General features: G+C 40.8%; 1 protein-coding gene across 2 annotated transcripts in view; it reads left to right on the forward strand.

The window, feature by feature from the left end:
- Positions 1 to 23,527, forward strand: part of plcd1a (phospholipase C, delta 1a) — an 80,524-nt gene that overhangs the window by 37,865 nt on the left and 19,132 nt on the right. For both annotated transcript variants that reach the window (XM_060899883.1, XM_060899882.1), the window contains exons 5-8: positions 9,214 to 9,442; positions 9,551 to 9,752; positions 15,532 to 15,676; positions 18,075 to 18,227. In XM_060899883.1, coding sequence (XP_060755866.1) covers positions 9,214 to 9,442; positions 9,551 to 9,752; positions 15,532 to 15,676; positions 18,075 to 18,227 — 729 coding nt within the window. The remainder of the gene's footprint in view (positions 1 to 9,213; positions 9,443 to 9,550; positions 9,753 to 15,531; positions 15,677 to 18,074; positions 18,228 to 23,527) is intronic.

A 23,527-nucleotide genomic window follows, 5' to 3' on the forward strand; every position in this document is an offset into this window, starting at 1 on the left:
TTCATTGCAAATAGTCAACAGGGTCGAAAGAAGCGTGTGGGGAAAAAAAAGGTGCAAAATAACTGCACATGATCTGCGGAAAATCAAGCGTGAAGCTAACAAGCAGCCATTAGCATCCAGTTCTGCCATATTCCAGAGTTGCAACATTCCTGGAGTGTCAAAGAGTACAAGGTGTGCAATACTGAGGGACATGGCCAAGGTAAGGAAGGCTGAAAAACGACCACCACTGAGTAAGGCACACAAGATAAAACATCAAGACTGGGCCAAGAAATATCTTAAGACTGATTTTTCTAAGGTGCTGTGGTCTGATGAGATGAGAGTGACTCTTGATGGGCCAGATGAATGGGCCTGTGGCTGGATCAGTAATGGGCACAGAGCTCCACTCCGACTCAGACGCCAGCAAGGTGGAGGTGGAGTACTGCTATGGGCTGGTATCATCAAAGATGAGCTTGTTGGACCTTTTCGAGTTGAGGATGGACTCAAACTCAACTCCCAGACCTACTGCCAGTTCCTGGAAGAAACCTTCAAGCAGTGGTATAGGAAAAAGTCAGCATCTTTCAAGAAGAATATGATTTTCGTGCAGGATAACGCTCCATCTCATGCGTCCAAATACTCCACTGCGTGGCTAGCCAGTAAAGGTCTGAAAGGTGAAAAAAATAATGACATGGCCCCCTTGTTCACCTGACCTAAACCCCATAGAGAACCTGTGGTCCATTATAAAACGTGAGGTCTACAAAGAGGGAAAACAGTACACCTCTCTGAACAGCGTCTGGGAGGCCGTGGTTGCTGCTGCACACAATGTTGGTCGTGAACAGATAAAGAAATTGACAGAATCTATGGATGGAAGGCTTTTGAGTGTCCTCATGAAGAAGGGTGGCTATATTGGTCACTAATTTTGTTTTTGTTTTGTGTTTGAATGTCAGATATGTTTATTTGCAAATCTGGAGGTGTCATATCAGTGTACCTGGTGAAAATAAATAAGTGAAATGGCTACACATTTGGTTTTTATTAAGTTGCCTAATAATTCTGCACAGTGAAAGTTACCTGAACACATACATATTCTCCTAAAATGGCCAAAACTAAAAACACCCCGCTCTAACTTCCATACATATTCAGCTTTGATATTTATGAGTCTTTATGTTTGATTGAGAACATAGTTGTTGTTCAATAATAAAACTAATCCTCAAAAATACAACTTGCCTAATAATTCTGCACTCCGTGTATATATATATATATATATATATATATATATATATATATATATATATATACAGGGTATAGATAGATAGATAGATAGATAGATAGATAGATAGATAGATAGATAGATAGATAGATAACGCTCAATTGTTCCTTTAATTCCCTCATAGCTTTACTGGTATCCTTCCAGTAGAACTTAAACTCATTCCTTGTGGTGATTTTGCCGTCACCTACTTCTGTCTTAGTTTTAAACACTTCGTATTCATCATTTATAGGATCTAGACATGGCACTGCAGCTATTAATGCAGCTTCATCATAACTGTCGCCTAGGACGGCATGAAGGATAAAACGGTAATCTGCTCCTACCAGCTGGCAGTGTTGTGACATTTTTACAAGCATGTCTACGAAGTTAAGTGGTTTGTCTAACGGAGGCAACATTTTAATAATATCTTTTAGGTCTGATGCAGAAGGCGGAGTGTTTTTCAGCCCTCTGCCCTTCTGAACCCATACGCAAGCGGTATTCACAGGGGAAGGCGGCGGTGGAAGGGAACCTCTATCTGGTCCCACATCATCATCGTCATCCTCATCAGAGTCGTCAGTCTCGTTTTTTAGTGCTGGCATATTTGAGCTTACAGAGGGTTTTTTACCTGCCTTGGGTTTCTCAGGTTTAGCACCTGTCTCAAGAGATGCAGACACGCTGAGAGCGCTATCAGCAGGGCATGAAAGGTTACTTAAATCTGGATATAGTTTTGGGACCGGTGTGGATGCAGGAGCGGGAACGTTATTTGATCCCTCATACAGCGGCGGTAGGGCGGAGGCTGTAGGTGGTGTAGTAACAGGAGGTGTAGACGAAACGGGTTTTGCCTTGTCTTCAGGCTTAGGGCGTGGTACTGATTTTCTTTGTTCCTTAGTTTCTTTAATTCCGTGAAAATCATCCCATATTGATTTCATTCTGACCCATTCTAAATAGCCTTTAGTCATATAATCATAATCCCATTCTGGGTCACCCAATCCCTCGTATATTTGTCTATGTGCCGAGGCGAGATACTCTGGTATAAAAGTTCCTGCATGAGGATAAGTCAAAAACTGAGGCTGGGATTCAGTCCAGCTGGCCAAATTGTCTAACCACGGACTGGTGTAGAATGTTAAACCACAGCGATTCATCCAATTCCGTGGGGTTTCCTCGGGGTCCGGTCTGGGTGCCTTAACACAATTTCCCCCCATGGTGACACGCAAAGACCGTCTCGAGATAAAACTAGATTTTACGTGCGCGCTAATTATTCCGTGGTAACTCACACGGACCCGTGGCAACTCTCACGGAGATAAATGGGTTTTCGGATACTACCAACCAGGCAGAAGTCCCTTAAAATAAAAGAGATTTCTTACCTGATCATGAGTATACCAGACGAGCCCCCAAAACTGTTAGGTCAGAGATTCACCGTCTCTTCCTCTTGCTCCAACCGGAGCGATCACCCTCTCGCAGATCGGTCCCTTCGTGTCACCCAGAGCTCTGGGGCGAATCGTGAAACAAGACAGGAACTAAAAAATAGTTTCACAGTCTTTATTCACAGCTTCACCAGAAGACAAGAGAATACAGAAGGCTTTATATATATGTGTGTGTGTGTGGGCAGACTGCATGTGAGTGAGAAGACCTTGTCGTGTTATCTACAGCAAAGCAGGATACATTTTCGCAATGGTATGCAATAATAAGCAGAATGTTCAGACACATTTCTGATCAATAATAAACAGAATGTTCAGACACATTTCTTATCAATAATAAGCAGAATGTTCTTATGATAGCAATGGAATTTTAAGCAAAATACTGACAAAATAGATGAATGCCTTAATAAATCCTTACAATTGTCAAGCGGGAAGCACTTTGCCGGTGAATTTGGAAACGACCTGATCCTGGTAGGATGCTAAAGTTAATTTGACGAATTAGATAACTACGTAGGGCTAACTAATATTGCCTCAAAATAGCCTACTGTTGCCTTACAGAAAAGGTAGGTTTGCCAGTACGAAATGGACAAAGTAATTTTACTGAAACAATACACTTAACGCCATCCATCAATCAGTCCCCCCAGGATTTCGCAGGCCTTTTTTGTGATTGTTGCGGGCTAAAATGTCTAATGTTGTGGGGGGTTTTCCGAAAAATTGCGATGAAAGTTGCGGTGTTTTTTAGGTTTTTGTTGCGATGACATTGCGGGAGGAAGTGAAAGTTGCGAGAAATTGTTGCGATTTTCTCTTTCTGTGATTAAAATTGAGTGATATGTTAAATAAAACAACTTTACCAATATAAAAGATTACCAGGACTACAAAAATGAAGAAAAATAGGCTTTACTTATCCAAATGCACCTGTTGGTTCAAAAGTTAAAGTGCATAGAACCTCACAGCACAACATGAAGTTACCTTAAAATATAATATAAATGCCTCAGCTTTCATGTAAGAAAAAAATAACTATTAATACTAGTACTGTGTGCAGGCAGTCTCTCCTGAAGACTAAATTAAACAATAATTATAAACTAATAAAATAAATGGCTCAGGCTTCATAGAAGAGAAAAAAAACAATTTGAACAGAATCTCACAGTATGGTGCTGAAGCTGCCTAAACAATGGAAAATAAAATACCATTTTGGCAAAAATGTTGGCATCCATTAATTTCTTGTATTAAGTAAAAAAGTAATGTAAAGTGCACACAGTCCTTCACTGTAAACATAACACACTTTCAGTAACAGAATTTAAGCCTATATAAACACTGATTCGCACATGCTGCTTCTCTTGAACGTATACACTGGAAGTAAGGCGGAAGGTAGTTTGTCGACGTCACCTCAAGACGATGCCAACGATTGGTCAAATTTGCGGGAAAGTTGCGGTGATTGGATATAATTGCAACACCGCCCTGAATTCGTGGGGATTGGTTGAATTTGCGTTGAAGTTGCAAATCGCAACATTGCGAAATCCTGGAGGGTCTGATCAGTGCGCTCTCCATACGCCTATAAAGCACAATAGCGTAGCCTAAATGTCACCTTCTCAATCGTGTCAAAGGCTACATAAAGTTGTATAAACTTACCTTAACATGTAGATGCAGGCAGGATGTAGCTTATCAGAGTTGTCTCCTCACGCTATCTCAGATAGGCAATGCACGCAATGTCAGGCCGGGTGCGTCAGTGTCGCCATGTGTGCGTGCGGGCGCGGACTGAGACTATGGCGGCCCAAATTAGACTATGGCGGGCCGCCATAGTCTCGTCAATGTGTGGGAAACACTGCAAAAAAGGTTAAAATAAGGATTCGGGGCGGAGTTTACATGGTTCACATTATATGGCATTTAGCAGACGCTCTTATCCAGAGCAACATACAACATACCCAGAGCAGCCTGGGGAGCAGTTGGGGGGTTGGGTGCCTTGCTCAAGGGCACTTCAGCCATTCCTGCTGGTCCAGGGAATTGAACCAGCAACCTGTTGGTCCCAAAGCTGCTTCTCTAACCTTTAGGCCATGGCATCCTAATTTAAAAAAAAAAAAAAAAATATATATATATATATATATATATATATATATATATATATATATATATATATATATATATATATATATATATATATATAATAATTTGTATTAAATCGAATGGAGCCTGATACCATCACAACTTTCTTAGAAGATCAGCCACTTGTCCTGTACATTCACAGAATTGGTTTCTATGACTCAGGGTGGAAAAACTGTAATTTAAGATTGCCTCTTTGAACCAGTCATACCATCAACAAGACCAAACTTGTCACTCCTGTAAGTTGATTGTCAAGTTAAACACACTTGTGCATAAATCTTTTGTTGATGCAACCAACGTGACTGGTCAAGGACATAGACCGTATTCAGTTTGTAATCAGAGAAAAGGAAGAACTGGAGCAGCCTCTATAAAGTGCTTAGTCTTGTTAAGCAAAGAACACAACAAAACAATTTGTGAGTGAGTCAGCTGAGGTGTGGCTTCGGTTTGGGCTTGGCCAGTGTGACCGAAACTCTGAAAGACTCTTTCAGTGTAAAGCAGTGCTGGAGAATTTGATTAAAAGATTTTCTCAATGTCTAAATCTAATTTTTTTTTCTATTTTTGACGCATTCTTCTGTATGCCCTACGTATGTCAGTCCAGCATTACAACATTAGTTGCTTATCAAGCTGAAGTTTGTACATCTGTCGTGCTTGGTATTGTATCAGCGACAAAATAGACAGCATGCTCATTATATTTATGTGCATTCCAGGATGATTTACTGTATATAAGGAATAAAACACGATGGGCTTCAGTTAATCACTGACAGTGTGGTGTTATACCAGTCGTTTCCCACACATCCATGTTGGCCTGTTTCCACTTAACATTACTCATAATACTGTTCAGCTGCCTTCATCTCGACATAAAGAGAATAGTGTGGCAGTGCATGAGTTCAGCTCTCATACCTCCCAGCAGTGTTGTAGCCGAGTCACTAAGCCTCGAGTCCGAGTCCAGTCTCGAGTCCCCAGTGTTTAAATCCAAGTCAAGTCCAAGTCATTAAAGAAAATTTCGAGTCGAGTCTGAGAGGCTGTCCACATGGCAACGGATTCAGGTGAATCTGATAAAATTGTTTATCGTTTCGGCCTGCCGTCCACATGGCACCGGCGTTTTGGGTGCCCCAAAACGAGAATGGGTTCCAGAGTGGAAAAATCTGGCACCGGCGCTGTTGCGAAGTCGTCTGGATGAGTAGAACGGATTTGTTTACGATGATGTCACAACCACATGACTAGAACAAGCAGCACTCTCGCTGTTTTGTATGAACCACTGCATTGCATTCACTTTTGTATACAGCTTTTCTTTTAAATAAACAAGTAACTGAACCATTTCTTGAATTTCTTTTTTTTATTGGATAAGACTGCTTTTCAAAATGTTCACACACAATATAAAAAGTTATATAAATTATATAAAAATGCTTTTCAAAATGTTCACACACAATAAGAAAATTAAGTTATATAAAACTATGCACACTAATAAAACTAATTTGTACACACAGAAGGCACGATTTCCTCGCATAGTCGCGGCCATCTTGTTGTTGTTGTTGTGTGCTTGTTCCTGTGAGTGCTTCACGCCGGGTAGAGGAAGGGGTTTATGCGCATGCGTCCTACTTCTTCTATTGTTCTGGTGTCTCCGATGGGACCGTCTTACAGCGCACATAGAGGTGTGGCATGTGTATTGCATCGTTTTCAGCAAGCGTTGCATTGCCATATGTACCTGATATTTTACTGATCCGTTGCCCATGTGGACGCGATATTTTTTTAAATAAAATCTCGTTGCCGTTGTCGTGTGGATGTAGCCTGAGAACAAGACTCCATCCGCACCATTTGACGGTGGCTGTTGCTGCCTTTATGTGAAAGCATTTCTGTTACTGTGTTGGACTAACGTTACTGCTTGAATGCCCCATTTTAGTTAACAGGCTACAGATTAAAAGCTTGTTCATCGCTCAGCAAGCTCCGCCCACTATCAACAGGGCAAATAACATGAGAGAGGGTTAACACTAGCTAGTTCATCGCTCAGCAAACCCCGCTATCAACAGGGCAATGAACATAGCGTGTCACTTACTTCTCTGGGTGGAGTCTTGCCAAATGACGAGTGAAGTTCGAGGTTGTCCCCGTCGTCTCCTTGATAGTTCTTCTACATATGGAACACACAGTAGTGCATTTTTTCCCACTGCACGAGAAGTCTGTATAAGCAAAGCGGACAATCCTAGGGGCGTCTCTCCAGGCATTTTAGCACCATTAACGTTAGTTTGTTCCTGAACATGATGTGTGAACAGGTGAATGTGCATTCTCTTGCATGAAATTAGTATCAAAACTAATGTAGATAGAAATATCTTTTGCCAAATTATTATGGCATGTTGCAAAAAATTAAGAAAAAATCCGAATCCTTGTCTCCAATTTACGAGTCCGAATGCAGTTAATGCACGAGTCCAAGTCCGAGTCATCAGTGCTCAAGTCCGTGTCAAGTCACGAGTCCTTAAAATTAGGGCACGAGTCAAACTTGAGTCCGAGTCCTGGACTCATGTACTACAAGCCTGGTTCCCAGTCTGTACGCTCTGCCCAAACACATTTCAACTTCATCGTCAGCATCAACAACAACTCATCATGTTGTAGCTCGCTAACGGTGTCACACATCTCAGTGCAAGTGTGTCGTCATTATAGGTGCATTGCAGTCTAAATCTAGTGTTTGCTCCAACATCATTATTTTGAAGCTGGAGTTCTTGTTAATATGTCACTGGAAGCTGGCGAGTGTAAAAAGAAGCGCTTGCTCAGTTGCTTTCAGGAGCTGACAGCCAAACCTGAGTGTTATCCATTATATTTGAGATAGTTGAATGATTTTTTTTATTATATTAAATGCCATTGAAATTGCACCAGCGATAGCTATGTCACCTTTAATTTCAGTGTTACATGCTTTCTATGGGAATAATAGGAGCACTGAGAGGCACCAGTAATTATGGGTTCTCTGAGGTGACTGGCATAGTACTATTTTCTTCAGAGCTGCACCTCTCAGAAAATAGTACTATGCCAGTCACCGAAGAGAATCCATAATTTCAGCCGGAGCGTCTCAGTGCGTGGTATAGTAGATTTATATTCTACCCATGTTCACTGGATATGAGCAATCGCATGCTCTGATTGGCTACCGTACTTCTAGGATATCAACTCAGATACCATGAGTAGAGAAAAACAAAATGGCAGCACGTGTTGCTGAACCAACCGAGGACGAAATAAAAACTCTAGTCGAAAACAAAATCCCAAAAATTACAAAAAAAGAAGCGCAACAAAACATGGAATAGAAGTATTTGATTTTGAGAACGTATCTTTTTTTTTCAAGAATTATTATTTTTGCATTTTTCGCAAATTGTTCCTGTCATTTCGCCGGTTTGTTTACATTCTAAGCGGAAATGATTTTGTCGGACGTTTTGTACAAAGTTTTTATTTATCGAATTTGCAAAAAATAAAAATGCTCTGTGTGGCACGGTGGTGTAGTGGTTAGCACTGTCGCCTCACAGCAAGAAGGTCCGGGTTCGAGCCCCGTGGCCGGCGAGGGCCTTTCTGTGCGGAGTTTGCATGTTCTCCCCGTGTCGGCGTGGGTTTCCTCCGGGTGCTCCGGTTTCCCCCACAGTCCAAAGACATGCAGGTTAGGTTAACTGGTGACTCTAAATTGACCGTAGGTGTGAATGTGAGTGTGAATGGTTGTCTGTGTCTATGTGTCAGCCCTGTGATGACCTGGCGACTTGTCCATGGTGTACCCCGCCTTTCGCCCGTAGTCAGCTGGGATAGGCTCCAGCTTGCCTGCGACCCTGTAGAACAGGATAAAGCAGCTACAGATAATGAGATGAGATGAGATGAGATGAGATGACAGATGGATGGAAAAATGCTCTGTTTCTCAAAATCCAGTGAATGTGGATAGAATAAAACAGTTATTCCACTCAATCTCATCGTACATGGCCAACTATCAGTTCATGTACGACTCGATTTCATGGAATAACTTAAGTATTTCATAGATATATTAGCATTGCATATATGCTACACTTGAGTGATAAAGATGGATTAAAGGTATTTTTCTTCAAATTATACCTTGAAAACACATAGCTAATAAATATTCATGTTTCCAGATGAGTAATTAAGAATATAGTGATGTACTATATAAAGTAATTTGGTTGTATACGTAGCTCAAAAAAAATTGTTTTCATGTACGGTACGTTTAGGCCTGCTTGACTATTCTGTTATTATTCACAATATTTTAATACATTTCTATTTGAAAGAAGACATGTTTGGTTTTTTTGTTTGAGGGGTAGGTATCAGTCGATAATATCACTTATCGGAAATCACAGACCTTTTTTATCGTTATCAGTATCAATGCCAAAAACCTCTCATCAGTTAGTCAGCACTCTAAATACAAATACAGCAACAACTGATAAACCATTCTTGTCATGTTGTAAAATTCTTGTCATATTGTGATGTTTTTTGTTTGTTTTTTTTTAATAGCAATGTGACACATCAAAGTCAGGAACTCTGGAAGGAGAAGAGATTAAGAAATTCTATGAGCTGCTAACGCAGCGTGAGGAAATCGACGTCATCTACGGCAAGTACGCTACAACTGATGGTCAGATGAGTGCAAGAGATTTGCAGAACTTCCTGCAACAGGAGCAGATGGAGGCCGCGTCTCTGGAGGATGCGCTGAAGCTTATAAACAAATACGAGCCTGATCCTACAGGTAACAGCTCCATCACAGCTGCTGCGATGTTCATCTGATCTTTCATTCTACATTTCAGATACATGAAAGCACGTACATGATTTTTGTATTACTTTTGCACGACTCCAGCCAAGCAGAAAAAGCACTTCACCAGAGACGGCTTCCTGAAGTACCTGACCCATTTGGAAGGTTTGATCTTTAACCCCGCCCACATTGAGGTGTACCAGGACATGAGGCAACCGCTCAGTCATTACTTCATCTCCTCCTCCCATAACACCTACCTGATGGAAGACCAGCTCAAAGGGCCGAGCAGTACCGAGGCCTACATCAGGTACATCATCTTCATGCTTCCTAAGCACAAATAAAGGCTCCACCAACGAGTTTTGTTCTTCTGTCTTCCCAGTGATTAAAAGTTTGCACTAATATCTATTGTATATGACAGGGTTGGGTGTAGGTCATGGAAAAGCTTGAATTTTACCAAAATATTCCAAAAAAAAAAGTTATTATTGGAAAAGTTTCTTGACATATAGAGCGAAGATGTAAAAAAGAGTGATAAATGATGATGTAGGCAGAGGTGGACAGTAACAAAGTGCATTTACTTGAGTACTGTACTTAAGTATACGTTTTGAGTATCTGTACTTTACTTGAGTATTATTTTTTTTGGAAACTTATGACTTTAACTTCACTACATTTGAAAGACAAATATCATACTTTTCACTCCACTACATTTCTGTCAAGGTCCTCATTACCATGAAGCAGCTTTGAAAGTGGATGTTTATTTCTTTTCTTTTCTAAAACATGGTTGGTTTTTTCGCAGGTGACACTGAGACAGCCGATCACTAATCACTAGGGTCACGTCACGTCCATAGACTGCATAAAATCAAGTTCAGTGATTTCTCAGCAGCGTTATTTGAACGCGATCAGTTGATGGCAGAATGGAAGGAGGCGGTTCTTCTGGAGAATGCACGCACTCATGGCCCATGAACCCATGTTTCAGTTTTCTGAAAGGATTAAAGATTCGTTTTGCTTTAAATGTTTGCTTTGTTTACCTAAAATGAACCACATCACGGCCTACAAAAACTTGCCGTCCAACCTGCGGAAGCATATTGAGGGATATAAACGTTTTATTCCAAGAGAAAGTTTCTTATAGAGTTGTCTGTGCTTTTAGAGCTAGCGATAACGTTGCAATAGCTGTGCAGTCTAGTTAGTCAAATGACTTTCTATGGATTTGCCTGCCAAGCTGCCATAGCCTTGCCCACGGCTAATGTTAACACATAGCTAGTTTAGGGTGACCGGATTTCCCGAGTCTAATACCGGGACACTTTGCGCGTGACCGTGATACTCGTACATGCACACACGTTTTGATGTAAACATGCGCCGGCTCAAACCATGGCTCAGACAGGTGCTTTTATCATTTTGTAGAAGCTCACTTTTATCAACATTTCAGAGAATAATCAAGTATTTTCTTGCTATCTACATGTACTTCTAGCACAATTCAGTTAAAGTAAGAAAACCAGACAACAGATGTGATGATAGGGAATAGGCCAATAGCCTAAATTTCAACTGATTTATTTCACCTTTGTGAAAACGTCAAGAAAATGCATTGCTTGCATATTAACATCAACATTTTATGCGATTAACTTTTTTTTTTAAACAATAGGCTATGCATTGTAACAGGAATGAGCGCATGAGCCTAATCGTTGTCACCTCCGAACCTTTACCCAAAATGCCTCTGTTTAATCTTAACCAGTGTCGGCTATTAACTATTTTGAAAACGTGAACCCTGAATTGACAACAGCATCAAACAAGTCAAGACAATCTGTGATACAGATTAAAGACAGATGAAACAGATGAAAGACAACAAAAAATGTTTCAGAAACACAGCCACCCAACCCACCCACCCTAAAGAAGATGCCATTTTATTGCATATATTTACATGATGAGTGAATTTGCTCCAGTAGCGCTTTATTGCCCGAGAGCCTGCTGTGAAACTGCGAGCAAGTATCGTCGAAATTGGCCTGGGTAATGAGCAAGGCTTTGAGAGTAGGCACGGTCATGCGATTCCTCTCGTCAGTCCAGGTGTTGCTCATGAGTGAAAATATTCGCTCAACTGGAGCACTGGTGCCAGGTAGGCACATGGCAAACTGGCAAAGCTGGCTGATATTGCTGTAAGGAATCTCCCTACTCTTGAAGTGCGCGGACATCTCCACCCAGCTCTCATCCGTTCGGCATTGTCGCGTAGTAGTTGACAGCCGCTAGCGAAAAAAACGTTATAACGTGGCCTCTATATTGCAACATTGTACAAATAGATACATTGTAAGGTTGACTGCGCACACACGCTCATTGATGCTGAATTGCTAGAAGCTTTATTGACATCTCGTTGGCTATGTATGATTGTTAGTGTTTGGTGTAAACCGGGACATTTCAGCATCCCGACGGACCTTTGTCGGGACCGGGCACACGCAACTCAAAATCGGGACTGTCCCAGTCAAACCGGGATGTCTGGTCACGTTAAGCTAGTTAACTTGGACACTGTTAGTTAGCATGTAAAAACGGAGTTACGCTAACATGAATAACGTTAACTTATCTGAAGTCCTTTCAGAAATATGTTTTAGCATAATCTTACCAAATAAACAGAATGTAGAAATCTTTCTTTTCTAGTAACATTAGCTACCCAATATGATGTTGAGTTTGAAAAGAGTTTGCTAGCATGTCAGGTGGAGCTTCACTGACTAGCTAGCTTAACAATAAACCACCATGATGCACAGCATACATTCGTTTTGAGAATTCACAAAATAATCCAGTCGGTTGCTTCAGAGGCATGAGGTATTATAAGCGTTGTGGCAATAATACAACAATGCGTTGACAGAAAATGTATTTTTAATATTTAAGTATTTTTAAAAGCAAGTATTTCAGTACTTTAACTTAAGTAAAACTTTGACTGGACAACTTTCACTTGTATCGGAGTCACATTTGACCAGTGGGATCTGTACTTTGACTTAAGTAATGAAGTTGGGTACTTTGTCCACCTCTGGATGTAGGGGATGTAAGCTGAATTTAAACATGGCTCGTACTGATCGGTTAAAGACATGAAAGCTTTTCTTAGTTGAATTAAAGCAACAACAAACATCACCATGACTCAGAATAAAGTGTTTACTGAAAATCAGTCAATGAATGAAATAATGTCAAATAACATTTATTACGTTGCTGTTTTGTTCTTTTTTTTTCTGTCCACAAACAAAAACAGCACTTTGGGTATTGTCACCTTTTCTTTCTTTTTCAGTAATAGGTTTTAAGTCATTTTCATGATTTTCACATGATCATAGTTGATAGGAATCAAATATACCCTGCCCTAAGAGACTCCGGTTGAAATGATGCATGTTCTTCAGTGACTGGCAAAGTACTATTTTGTGAGGGGTGTAGCCAGTCACCAAAGAGAATCCATAATTCCCGGAGCCTCTCAGTGCATGGTATATTAGATTTATATCCCTCATCAAAAAATTCCAAACTAAAAGTGTTAAGATTGAATCTCGGCATAAATTCACTGGAGGCAGTCATGTTTGTTGTTTATGTCGGAGCGACCTTCGACCTGCACATGTGCAGTGTATCATGCTATCACCTGCCTCGCTAGGCATGATCATGATATGTAGATCTACACACACACAAATATTCACGAAACCACAGCTGTGACTCGAGTCGGTCGTATAGCTTCAAATTGTGACATCAGTTCATGGTATATCCAGGATACCCCATGACTGACTCACACCATATCTTTTTTTTTTTTTTTTTTTGGATGTCATGAGATACGGTACGTTGCTTAATCAATGGTGGAACTATTTCATGTCACATGAGCCATCCTTGGCCAATCCCTGGACAGGAATTTCCTTTTGCTGACTTTTTGAAAATTGGTTTTGAATGAAAATGTAGGTGCAATTGGGTAATTGAGTGCTCAATCTCATTAAATCTGAAGGTTAATAAATCATTAAATTGAATCAGTCTCATTTGAATCATACCATTGAATCATTCTCATTGAATCGTTTTCATTGAATCAGTCTCATATCATTAAATCATATGCACCTTTGAATTCTTTTGAGATTGGATGACTTCAGAAATATCGGAACACAGATAAACACAGTTTCAATAATAAATGATTTTATTATAACAAAGATAAAAATGAATAATAGCAGTTGGAATCATTATATACAAATATGATATATGCTTGATGAGCGTGTGTGTGTGTGTGTGTGTGCGTGTGTTTGGTGAAGACAAAAGATTAGCTTTGTGTGCTAATTGAGATGTGTTTGTGTGTGTGAGGCCTGGTGACCACGTGTTTCTAAGTAACACAAAAGAGCGAGCTTTGGTTGCTAATTGAGATGTGTTGACCACGTGTGGAGACACAGATTAGCCTTGTGTCGCTAGCTAAGACAAAGGAATGCTAGCTAAGGTGTGTGTGTGTGTGTGTGTGGCCTAAGCAAAAGTTAGCATGGATTGCTAGCTAAGGTGTGTTTGTGGTAAACAAAAGGTTAGCCTAGCTTGCTAACGAGACAAAAGAATTAGCCGTGTGGCTAGCTAAGGAGGGTGTGTCACCATGTGGGGTTTGAGGACAAAGGATTTAGCTCTGCTTGCTAGCTAAGATGTGTTGGCCACGTGTGGAGACACAGATTAGTCTTGTGTCGCTAGTTAAGACAAAGGGATGCTAGCTAGGTGTGTGTTATGAGGCCTATCCACGTGGTGTAGGCCTTGTGATCCCTTGAGACAATACAATTAGCCCTGGATGTTAATGGGACAAAAGAATTAGCCGTAGGCTAATTTCACTAGCTTATAACAGTATTACATTCACTGAAATCTTGATAAGGTCAAAAGATGTGTAAGAATGAAATTAAAATGTTAGAAAGGGAAAAGAGGAAAGCATGCAAAACTTGTCTATTAAACAAAACTGAGAGATCAAAACAATAATTAATTCAACACGCTGCGTGTTTACAGTGTACACATTTAAACTGTTCCTGAGTTTAAATTCACACTTCTTCATAAAAGCTAATTCCTAAGACTAGGTTTTGCCCAAAATTGCCAGTCTTACTCAGTATTTTGCCTCTACGCAAAATTATGAAGAGATGTTCCGAGACTTTTGGAGTTTCACCGTTGTGGAGCACGTGAGTTGCTTCTGTAGAAACAGAGGATCTCTTGGTCCAACGCGTGGTCGCTCGTGATGAAAAGAGAGTCTCTGATCAGAATAATGTGCACAGAGAATTAATTAGAAGGATCCGGTTGCTCCTAATTTTAAATTAACTGTTTGGCTGCAGTCCGTACGTACAGATAATGAATAAAACCGGTTGTAACTCAAGCTGAGTTTAAAAATCGCGCGATCTTAGAGTCTACCGTGGCCAAAGGTAAACAAAGAAATCACGTTAAATTGTGGATCTTGCAAGAAAGAGAAGAAAAAGACGTCCTATTTTGGGTGCTTGGCGGAACAAGCGATCCTCCTTGTGTCTAGACAGCTGGTCCAGACGGAAAGAGGAAGAAGGAAGCGTTGCTCAGTTGCTTATAGAGTTGTGGAGGAAGTGGCGGCGATGATCCCACCCACGCGTGACGTAGGTCACCGCGGAAGTTGGCTGAGGGGAAATGTAGTTTCTTAAAGAGACAGGCTGTTGTAGTTCTTAGACGGACTGTGTACCTACAAAAATGTGTTCCTGGGCATCGTGTCAGTCCTGGACAGCCTGTTTGGGACAGTTTCCGTTTTTCCCTCCTCACACAAGATTCAAGTCATAAGCTCTTTACCAAGTCCTCCATTACATTACATTATATTAATGGCATTTAGCAGACGCTCTTATCCAGAGCGACATACAACATACCCAGACCAGCCTGGGGAGCAGTTGGGGGCTAGGTGCTTTGCTCATGGGCACTTCAGCCATTCCTGCTGGTCCAGAGAATCAAACCGGCGACCTTTTGGTCCGAAAGCTGCTTCTCTAACCTGTAGGCCATGGCTTCCCTGATCCTCGTGAGTTGGATCAGTTGTGTTTGTAGCAAGGAAAAGCTGAATATGTAGGCTGCTTGAGAAAGTCGTTGTAGTAGACGTGGTAATTGTGACGCCATTGTGATGTGAACATTTTCAGAGCGCTGTTAAAGAGCTGCCGCTGCGTGGAGCTGGACTGCTGGGATGGGCCCAACGGAGAGCCGATCATCTACCACGGCCACACGCTCACCTCCAAGGTGCTCTTCAAGGACGTCATCAAGACTATCAAGGAATACGCTTTTAAAGTAAGTGAAGACATGTACAATACATGGTTCATCCACCAGGCATCCATGTAAAGCAGGCGTGATTCTCAGCATCAGTGTGCAGTCAGATCGGCCTGTCCACATGACTCCAGCAGGAATACAAGCATGATGTACACTGTGGCACTGTGAAGCTAGATATAATGATCAGACTGAAAAACCCTCATGGCATCACAGATTTGGAAGTTAAAAGAGAACTGAAGTCATTTTTAAACTTGCTTTATTTCTTAATTAACGTGTTATTCAATTACGTTTTCAGTTTTGGTAACCTTATATCGTGACTCGTATTGCCAACTAATTGCAATTAAATATTATACTTATCGGCCTATTCGGTTTTTAGCCGTGTTGGATTTAGTTCACTTGGTCCACTGCAAGCGTCACTTATCCGCGCGATCTTCACGAGACTTGTATGAGACTTCGAAACGTGAAGCGTCAGCCAGGTGTCAGTGCCGCCATTTTGAAAACTGTTTTCCAAACGAAGTATTGCACAAAAATGGGTTTAAATGATAATGACTGCCTACTTTTTTCAAACTTTCCTGATTGCTATCAAAACAAATAAACTTCCGGCTTGATTACATCAGCATTCGAAAGAGGGCACGCGCGTCTTTTGACAACGTTGGCAGATGTTGGTCACTTTGATTTCCGCTGTACATTTTACTTACGTCCTACGAAGTCTCACACAGGTCTCAACGAATCTCATTTACGGCCATCGCTTTGACATACGGACTGATATATTACATAGCATATTTCAAACACTCATAACTTGCTATAGCAGTGACAAAATAGCTGTCAGAAATGCATTCCTATATTTAATAAAATGAGATAAATAGAATTTTGATAATAAAAAAATTAGCCATCAGTTCTCCTTTAATTTGAAATAATTAAATATGGAGAGTAAAACTGTTTGGCAACGAAAGTACTTGACTCTGGCAAAAAAAAAAAGTTTTATTCATGCAGTAACATCAATTTTATATTATTTTAAAGGTCCACACATGACATATATTAATATAAATTTCCATTTTTAACCACTATAGTAAAATTGAATAACTCAAATAATATATAAGCTTTTGCTGTTATGATCTATGTTTTGATATTTTTTTCAGTTAAAAAAAAATGAATGTAAAAATGAAATACAAATAAAAATGGGAATATATATATATATATATATATATATATATATATATATATATATATATATATATATATAGTAAAAATGTTTTTAAAAGTAAATAAAAATAAAAACAAATACAAGGGTAAAAAAATTAATAAATCGGAAATAAATATAAACGTAAAAAGTAAATAAAAATTAAAATAAATATATGTGTAAAAGAGTCGATGCAAATAAAATGAATAAAAATGTAAAAAAAGTAAATACAAATATAAATAATTAAATACATAAAAAGTAAGTAATAATAAAAATAAAGATAAATAAAAGCAGTTATTCATTCGTATCATTTTAGTGAAATTCTGGATATTTAAGGGTCCTTAAAGGAACAGTCCACCGTACTTCCATAATGAAATATGCTCTTATCTGAATTGAGACGAGCTGCTCTGTACCTCTCCGAGCTTTGCGCGACCTCCCAGTCAGTCAGACGCAGTCAGACGCGCTGTCACTCCTGTTAGCAATGTAGCTAGGCTCAGCATGGCCAATGGTATTTTTTGGGGCTGTAGTTAGATGCGACCAAACTCTTCCACGTTTTTCCTGTTTACATAGGTTTATATGACCAGTGATATGAAACAAGTTCAGTTACACAAATTGAAACGTGGCGATTTTCTATGCTATGGAAAGTCCGCACTATAATGACAGGCGTACTAACACCTTCTGCGCGCTTCGGCAGCGCATTGATACGGAGCTCAGATATCAATGTGCTGCCGAAGCGCGCAGAAGGTGTTAGTACGCCTGTCATTATAGTGCGGACTTTCCATAGCATAGAAAATCGCTACGTTTCAATTTGTGTAACTGAACTTGTTTCATGTCACTGGTCATATAAACCTATGTAAACAGGAAAAACGTGGAAGAGTTTGGTCGCATCTAACTACAGCCCCAAAAAATACCATTGGCCATGCTGAGCCTAGCTACATTGCTAACAGGAGTAACAGCGCGTCTGACTGACTGGGAGGTCGCGCAAAGCTCGGAGAGGTACGGATCAGCTCGTCTCAATTCAGATAAGAGCATATTTCATTATGGAAGTACGGTGGACTGTTCCTTTAAAGTCGAGGTGTCAGTGTGAGTATGTTGTAGGCAGAAAAAAGTTCAGCCACAGCGACTTCCATCAGATTTTCCCAGACGTTTCTAATCAGCTAACAAACATAAACTAGGCAAGCAAGAATATTCCATCAGAGGGGCTTCATCATCTCTTTCTTGTTTTTTTTCTCCTGGCAGACATCTAAGTATCCATTAATCCTGTCTTTGGAGAACCACTGCTCAGTGGAACAACAGAAACTCATGGCTCACTACATGACCTCCATCTTGGGCAGCGCTCTTCTCACACATCCACTGGGGAACAAAATACCGTCCTGCTTGCCATCGCCTGAGGTCAGTGATAACTCATTTTTCTGTCATAACGTGACATTATTGAGTGAAACAGGACCAGAGAATTTTGCTTGATGAAAGCTGGAATTGTGGGATTGAGAAGAAGGAAAATCATGGTGTATTACTGGTTAATATTACAGTATTTACATTACAGTGCTATCTCCTGACCAGTCGACGTTGATTCATTTTCTGTAACAGCAAATCACAGGGTTATACTGAATCAGTGCACTCGTTCTAATATGCTATCATTTCTAGAGTAACAAGTGTACCTGTATAGTAGACATTCCATCAAAATGGATTAAAAAAACTTACGTAATTGTCACTGGTGAACAGGGGCGCCGCTAGAAATTTTAGGCCCTATGAAAGAATGTAATATTGCCTTCCCCTTTACGTTTCTGGTAACCTGACTTCTTCATGAAGTCAATCTATTGATGGTTCACCATCAATTCTGTTTCTACCACGCGCAGCTAACGTTAGTGCTGAATTGGAAAGCAACAAACCTAACACGGTGTCACGCTCTGGCTCCTCCTACGCAGGACTGTACCATGTAATGAATTGGGAGAGGGGTGAAATATAAAGACTGACTATTCGAATAATTTTGCAGAAAATGGCAAACCAAACCAGAAGGTTGTTGTATTTGCTCGTTTTAAGAGACAAAATTATTAATTTTTTGAAAATTAAATCAACTTACACACTGTGTTAAGGGCGGCACGGTGGTGTAGTGGTTAGCGCTGTCGCCTCACAGCAAGAAGGTCTGGGTTCGAGCCCCGTGGCCGGCGAGGGCCTTTCTGTGCGGAGTTTGCATGTTCTCCCCGTGTCCGCGTGGGTTTCCTCCGGGTGCTCCGGTTTCCCCCACAGTCCAAAGACATGCAGGTTAGGTTAACTGGTGACTCTAAATTGACCGTAGGTGTGAATGTGAGTGTGAATGGTTGTCTGTGTCTGTGTGTCAGCCCTGTGATGACCTGGCGACTTGTCCAGGGTGTACCCCGCCTTTCGCCCGTAGTCAGCTGGGATAGGCTCCAGCTTGCCTGCGACCCTGTAGAACAGGATAAAGCGGCTACAGATAACGGATGGATGGACTGTGTTAATATTAAAAATTTCCTCTGAGGGCCCTCTGTCAATGCTGGGCCCTTAGAATTGTCCAAACTTTCCCCTTCTAACGACGCCCCTGCTGGCAAAGTTTTCTCTAAGGAAGCGCTTACCGGTATTTAGGATTTTTAAAAGGAGTCTTCAGTTTCAGCACTTTGTACCAGGGTTTGGTATCATTATAAGGGCAAAGTTTATGCCTTACTAATTCAAAAGAGAAAAAATAGACATGTGATGCTATAACAGGGACATGTTTCTTGGATATGAAATGTAACTATAAATGAATAAAATGTATGGCATGCAAAGTTAACCGTGTATCCTGTGTGTAAATGTTTTGCTGAGATTAAAAGCGTCCCGCATTTTACGATTCCGGAGACTGCCGAAGCAAGTGAGCAATAATATCACATGACCACCGTGGGCCGTGTTTGACCTACTTTCAACCAAAACAAGTCGCTGTCGGCAAACATGACGGACTCTGCTCTCTCACCAGCTAAAATCCAGCAGAAAAGAAAAGGAAAGCCTGCCTAGTGAGTGCAACTGCAAGATAGAGCAAGATTAGATGACGTGTCATTTTTCTGGATAGATAATTAAATCATTCTAGCTAGCGATTAGCTATCTTAGCCTTAGAATGCATGAGCTCGACTCCACAGTAGCAAGTATGGAGTTAATGTTTTGATCTTACAGAGAAAGAAACGATAACACAAAAGCAGTAACAGAGAAAAGATATATTCATCTTTTGTTTCACGGATCTATACGCGAACCTCAATCACAAATTACATCCCTGCGACTCAGAACCCTCCGAGGTCGATGTAGAGTCACAATGTTTTCTGCACGTCGCCATCTTGGTGTGACGCAGTTGGCTGTTTCCGTTGGGTCGTACTGTTTACCGTACCTCAAGAGGGAGGAAAACAGTCCCAAAACGAAGAAAAGCGACCCTCAGGACATTATCATATCTCGTCCAAATGATATTGTTCTTGCGAGACAGACAAAAATGCCATGCACAATAAAAAAATTAAAAATTTCAGATGACTTTGCAGTCAGGACCTTTTAATATACAGTAAAGTTGTAGTCATTGACAAATTGCTGTAGTATAAAAGGAATAAAACTCTTCAGGACATGCTGTTATCGGAAAATAATCAACTTTGCAGTCAACATAACCGTTCATTATACAAGTTATCCTGGATTATTTTTCTGTCCCAGCACTCTGATCGTGCTTTTAAATGCCAGCAAAAGTCATTGCATTGGCATGGAGTCAAAACTAGAAAGCAGGTAAACAAGGATGTGGTTTTTATGACATTTTCTGCAGTAAAATGGAGTGCACGCATGAGATTGCACGCATGAGCTTGCTCACAGCTTGGCGCCATATGCGTAGTTTCATCTAGTTGTGTATTTACAGCTTTATTGAATGGAATGAAATGAAATACAGACACATGTCCAATGCTTACATTTTCCTGTCTTTGGGATATAAGAGCTATTTAAACTAGAGATAAAAAAAAAAAAGCTTTCTGACTATAAATATTTGATACGTTTCGATTTCAGGGTTTGGGCTGTGGATAGTAGCTCAGAAGGCAAAACCTTTCCTGTCCATGACTTCCTATTGTCCGTAGATGGCTTCTTGTTCTTTATGCAGTTTATGGAACTTCCTGTTTTTTTAGATTTCCTCGTCCGTGGGATAATAATGCTCAGTGGAAACAATGATTCAGGATCAATAGTGCAGTGATGTTGCTGTTGCTATAAACACGGGTTAAAAGCAGCCCTATATTTAGTGATTGGTACAGATTGTGGTACAGTTAGAAGGTTATGATGTTATTCTTATTATTAAAAAATGCAAGACTGGGTAGTTTTGGAAAAATGTGGGCTGAGTGGTGATACAGAGTGGAGTTTTGTCTTTTCTGTTAGCATTATAGTCTGAGATTAGGGGCTTGGATGGAGTTCGAGCTACTTTAATACAGACCAGAAGGCGCTGCCCTCCACCCTACACCTCCTAACCCACCAAACCCCACCCCGACTTCTTGTGAAGTAAAGCTTCAGAGAGATTTTCTGGCTCGGAGTGAGTTGTGTCTGTTAGCTGGATGTAGTCCTGCATTCTTACTTCGTTGAATTTCCCTCAGGGGTTAGGGCGGGATCGGAATGCTCTTGCAGAAGAAAAGACGTTGCACGAAAGCACACAGACATGAGGAGGAGCAAGGAGTCCTCTTTCACTGACATTTAATACCTTTAAAGAAGTGAACAGGGCTTTTTGTCGTGCCGCAGCTCTGAAAAAACAGTGAATCATATGGCTGTTTTTTTTTTTTTTTGGTCAAGGAACAGGCCAAAACTGTAAACTGGAAGTACACTGTTTGAAAGAGCTGAGTGCTCTGTAAGAAAATCATGTTGTAAAAATCAATAAACTTGCAGAAAGAATATTTCAGGCGCTTAATTAAGACTGAAGGAACACATTTTGTGTGTGGAATTATGCAACAACAACAAAGTCTGTGAATTGTCCAAAATGGTGACCTGCTCCCTGTTCATTTCACAAGCAGTAAAGTTCATTATGGGTATCTTTTTTTTTTTTCCATCCAATCTGTGGATGCTAGAGTCTCATGTCTAGTGTCTCGTGCCCTATGCAGTGCATTGTGGGATTTCCTCAGAGCTCTAAATATTCTCCACTGTGCTTTCAGGCAGTGTTGTAATCAAGTCACTAAACCTCAAGTCCGAGTCCAGTTTTGAGTCCCAAGTGTTCAAGTCCAAGTCATTAAGGCTACATCCACACGACAACGACAACGAGATTTTATTTTAAAAAAAAAACATCGCGTCCACATGGGCAACGGATCAGTAAAATATCAGGTACATATGGCAACACAACGCTTGCTGAAAACGATGCAATACACATGCCACACCTCTACGTGCGCTGTAAGACGGTCCCATCGGAGACACCAGAACAATAGAAGAAGTAGGACGCATGCGCATAAACCCCTTCTTCTACCCGGCGTGAAGCACTCACAGGAACAAGCACACAACAATAAGAAGAAGATGGCTGCGACTACGCGAGGAAATCGTGCCTTCTGTGTGTACAAATTAGTTTTATTAGTGTGCATAGTTTTATATAACTTAATTTTCTTATTGTGTGTGAACATTTTGAAAAGCATTTTTATATAATTTATATAACTTTTTATATTGTGTGTGAACATTTTGAAAAGCAGTCTTATCCAATAAAAAAAAGAAATTCAAGAAATGGTTCAGTTACTTGTTTATTTAAAAGAAAAGCTGTATACAAAAGTGAATGCAATGCAGTGGTTCATACAAAACAGCGAGAGTGCTGCTTGTTCTAGTCATGTGGTTGTGACGTCATCGTAAACAAATCCGTTCTACTCATCCAGACGACTTCGCAACGGTGCCGTTGCCTGATTTTTTCACTCTGGAACCCGTTCTCAAAAAATATCGTTTTGGGGCACCCAAAACGCCGGTGCCGTGTGGACGCCAGGCCGAAACGATAAACAATTTTATCAGATTCACCTGAATCCGTTGCCGTGTGGACAGCCTCTAAAGAAAATTCCGGAGATGAGTCCGAGAACAAGACTCCATCTGCACCATTTGACGGTGGCTGCTGCTGCCTTTATGTGAAAGCATCTTTGCTGCTGTGTTGGACTAACGTTCCTGCTCGACTGCCTCATTTTAATTAACAGTCTACAGATAAAAAGCTTGTTCATCGCTCAGCAAGCTCCGCCCACTATCAACAGGGCAAATAACATGAGAGAGGGTTAACACTAGTTAGTTCATCGCTCAGCAAGCTCCGCCCACTAGCAACAGGGCAAATAACATGAGAGAGGGTTAACACTAGCTAGTTCATCGCTCAGCAAGCCCCGCCCACTAGCAACAGGGCAAATAACATGAGAGAGGGTTAACACTAGCTAGTTCATCGCTCAGCAAGCCCTGCCCACTAGCAACAGGGCAAATAACATGAGAGAGGGTTAACACTAGCTAGTTCATCGCTCAGCAAGCTCCGCCCACTATCAACAGGGCAAATAACATGAGAGAGGGTTAACACTAGCTAGTTCATCGCTCAGCAAGCCCCACCCACTAGCAACAGGGCAAATAACATGAGAGAGGGTTAACACTAGCTAGTTCATCGCACAGCAAGCCCCGCTATCAACAGGGCAATGAACATAGTGTGTCACTTCCTTCTCTGGGTGGAGTCTTGCCAAATGACGATTAAAGTTCGAGGTTGTCCCCGTCGT

The sequence above is a fragment of the Neoarius graeffei genome, chromosome 19 (genome assembly GCF_027579695.1).
Source record: "Neoarius graeffei isolate fNeoGra1 chromosome 19, fNeoGra1.pri, whole genome shotgun sequence".
Taxonomy (NCBI): domain Eukaryota; kingdom Metazoa; phylum Chordata; class Actinopteri; order Siluriformes; family Ariidae; genus Neoarius; species Neoarius graeffei.